We start from the raw sequence: 4,137 nt of genomic DNA on the forward strand, positions 1-4,137 counted from the left end.
AATCCTTTTGTATGAAATTTCTGCGTTGGAAACTTATACGTAAGTCACTATCTAGTGCTTTGCATGGAGATAGCTAGTTAGCACTTTTGACATGTGTATAACTTGTGCACATATCACTACGCACACATATACGAATGTTGCCTACACACAATTAAAGAGATAGAGATCAACATTATATCTCTGATCTTACTGAATTCCAATTAAACATAACTTTGAGTATCTCATCTTTTCATTTCTACAAGATCAGATTAATATATTATATTGATTTGCTTCTCTTTCTTAGTATGAAAACAAAAAAGAATAATATGATGAAATTTGTATGTACAGTAAAACCGAAAATTAATGCAGCCACTGGATACCCACAATGCCTGTTTGCTTCAACAATTGGACATGTTATAATTTTCATTTATTCATACGAACAGCCAAAGACTATTCCAAATTTTATTACATGACACACACGATGATGTGTGACACTTTATTTATCCAACTATATATATATGATGGTACACACTACCAAGAACCGCAATGACCAGTAGCAACTTTGCATGGAGTGCTGCAGTACCTAGGGTAGACTCCACACATGGAGGGCAAATTGAGAGCCACCTGGGCCTGGGCCTGAGCTTGGGGCTCGCCAACAAAGCCAGCATCAAACTGCACTTGCTGCATGATAGACTGCACCATGGTGCAAATAGCCTGGCAATGATATTGTTGCGCCATCAACCTCATCTGCTGACAGCATTGCTGCCGCATCACCTGGCAGCTGCTCAGTTGTAGCCTGCGTGACTGCTCCCAAGGTAGGCTCATCGGGCTGCACTGTTGCCTCACGAACTCATTGCACGGGTTCATGATCGGTTGCATAAACGGCTGCTGCTGGCATTGCCCATAGGTGCAAGCATCAAACTGTGCCGAGGCGCTGCTCGCTGCGAGGGCGAGGAGAGAGAGGATGACAAAGATCTTCATGGCTATGTGATGGATGCTAGAGAACTCTTATAACGTTTTGATGTTTGTGATTTTTCAGTAAGGGTGAGGAGCATCTTGATATGGTGCATTTGTATTTATAGTGGGAATAGCATGATCTCTATGCTCAAGGCATCGGTTGCTTTTGGTTTTGTGCAATTTGTGTTGTTTCTTGTGTGCATCATCGGCTGCTTGTATTTGTATGCCTTTTATGATGATCACTTGGGATATTGTGCTAGGTGGAGCTACACATACTTGGACATGCCATTTCAAAGGTACTTTACTACCTATATCATTTGATTGTTATCGATTTTTGATAATAAACATGAGTCATTACTCACTTTACATGTCATATTTTTTATCTAGATGCATCGTTTTGTGGAATGAGGTTTTGTAATGGTAGGTAGGTAGTGTTTAACTAGATACAACGTGACGCAAAATAAAAATTTAATTTCACAAAAGCATTGCCCCCATAACAAACCTTTTGATACGTAAAGTGGAATTGATGAGTCATGTAGTAAATCGGTTCTTCCGAAAGGACACAACGCACATGATTCAACATGATATGGTGCACAGACAAGAACAGGTGCAACTTCTAGTGAGGGTTTCCCATTGCCTCCGGCAGTAAGCACGGTAACCAAAATAAAGCTTGAGAAACCATACAAAATTTATTAAAAAAATCAAATTACTTTTAAAATTTATTTGAATTTGATAGGGTTAACGCGGTAAATGTGGTTACCACCTATTTTGTAATCCCTGCATGTAGTCCAGGTGCTATTGTAGCCTGACTTATGCAGGGATAATTGGAAAATTTCAAATAGCTAGCCTTCATCACATGCCCTCGTTTAACTACTCTAGTTGATCCAACAGTGAAGAAATTTGGGTACGTGACCTGCACCATCGCTAATTAACCCAGCGTAGCACGGTTAAAAGATCTAGACTAAGCATCAAGCTGTGCGGCACATACTATATATTTTAAATAAAACATCAACTTGGTATTTATTAATTTGAATTTTAGAATTATTATATTATGACAATATTATATTTTAGATTACAAACTTAGCAATTTCCTGTATTTATTTTTGAAATTATTAAATCGTCGTAAAAACTATATGAGTCTCTACAGCAAGTACAACGCTGTATTAATAATTATTTTTTAGTAATTCTAAATTTAAGAATGATTAAATTATAAAAATAGAATTACGGCTTCAAACCTAATTGAACTTGTTATTTGCTAATTTTAATTTTAGAATTATTATATCATTTATACTACAATTGAGACTCTAGGCCAAGTGCAACTTGACTAGTGCGATAATTTCTAGTTTTCTACCTCTCGTAGGATTAATATGGGGCTTCTAGTATGACCCCCAATTAATATATAAGGATTTATTGTAGTATGACTTTATCACTCTATAAATATTAATGCTAAATTTAATCTTCAAGTGAAATTGTTGAAGGGTAAAGGAACAATTCTAGATTTTGATAATGTTATGCCACGGGATTAAAAAAGTTGATTGGCAGAGTGACGGTCACAAGAAGAAGTATCGAGTAGCTAAGTGAGATATAATGTGCCAACCAAAAATTCAAGGGGGATTAGGAATTCATGATCTGGAAGTAAAGAATAATGTTTTAGTTAGTAAATGGCTTCATAAGTTGCTTACAACAAATGGTACGTGGCAAGAAATGATACGCAATATTTGGATTTCAGCATTTATCACAAGCCCTATTGAAAGCTGGGGATTCACATTTCTAGGTAGCTTTATGAAGGCCAAACATGATTTTCTTCGATATGGGTCCTTCATAATTAAGGATGGATCTCAAATCAGATTTTGGGAAGACAAATGGTTGGGTAATGCGGCCTTGTTGGATCAATATCCCTGCCTATATATAATATAGTTAGGCATAAACAATCTACCATTTCAAATGTCTTCCAAACATACCCATTCAACTTTTCATAGAGAAGGGTTTGATTGGCTAAAAATTAGTGGCGTGGAACAACTTGTTACCCCGTGCCGCTAATATTGTGTTAACATAGGAGCAAGATGATTTTCGTTGGATTTTCCTTGATTTTCCTTTGGTAATTGCATCGTGATGTAGTCTGAACAAAAGATAATCTAGCCAAGAAAAATTAGCAAGATTGTAAGAAATGTTGTTTTTGTCACAAAGAGGAGGCAATTAAACATTTATTCTTCCAATGTTGTTTTGTTCATTCAGTGTGGTCTATTATTAATATAGTGTCCACCGTATAGTGTTTCACGTTTATTTGGGAGTTGGTTGTTGCTAGTTTCCAAACATACGAGACCTCAAGTCCTGCTAGGAGCGACCACCATGTGTGGTCCCTATGGTTATGCATGAATGATGCGGTTTTGACAAGAAAAATATTTCTTCTTTGTTGGTTATCTCCTTACTTATCCACTGGCACCATTCATGGGTTATTGATGAGACTTTATTGCAGTGGCAAGTCGATATTTGGAGCAAGTGGTCAATGAGTTTTTTATATAGGAACATGGGTGGTGATCTATTCTACGGATTGTTGGCCCTTAATTGTCCTTGTTTTTTTTCCTTCTTTTCAAACTATTATGTAAGTGGTGTTTTGGTTGTGTGCATTTTTATTGTGCTTTATTGATCCATTATGTTCTTAGTACTGTTGTACCACCTTAATGTTATTGGCTAAGTTCAATCAAGTTTACATTATCTTTCAAAAAATGAGAAGTCGAATGGCATTGAAGGTTCCACTGTTTGGAGGTCTTCCGTTCATATGGGAATGGATGTTCCTCATATTTGAACCTAGGTCAATGGCACTGAAGTTCGAAATGCTTGAGGTAGAGTTCAGGGGGTGTTTGGATTTAGGGGTGTAAAGTTTTGGCGTGTCATGTCGGGTACTATATAGGGTGTTGTATGGGGTGTTCGGGCACTAATAAAAAACTAATTACAGAATCCGTCAATAAACCGTGAGATAAATTTATTAAGCCTATTTAATCCGTCATTAGCAAATGTTTAATGTAGCACCACATTGTCAAATCATGAAGTAATTAGGCTTAAAAGATTCGCCTCGTAAATTAGTCACAATCTGTGCAATTATTTTTTAAGTCTATATTTAATATTTTATAGAGGTGTTCAAACGGTCGATGTGATAGGGTGAAAGGCCCTGAAAACGAGCGGAAGAAACATGTTTTTTTA

At 36.7% G+C, this 4,137-nt stretch overlaps 1 protein-coding gene across 1 annotated transcript; it reads right to left on the minus strand.

Moving 5' to 3' along the window:
• Positions 1-391: 391 nt before the first annotated feature.
• On the minus strand, positions 392-1,052 carry LOC4341135 (prolamin PPROL 17D-like). The gene has a single exon (XM_015788475.3). The coding sequence runs from the start codon at positions 958-960 to the stop codon at positions 511-513; it is 450 nt and encodes a 149-aa protein (XP_015643961.1). The 5' UTR covers positions 961-1,052; the 3' UTR covers positions 392-510.
• Positions 1,053-4,137: the final 3,085 nt, after the last annotated feature.

The sequence above is a fragment of the Oryza sativa genome, chromosome 6, assembly GCF_034140825.1.
Source record: "Oryza sativa Japonica Group chromosome 6, ASM3414082v1".
NCBI classification, from domain to species: Eukaryota; Viridiplantae; Streptophyta; class Magnoliopsida; order Poales; family Poaceae; genus Oryza; species Oryza sativa.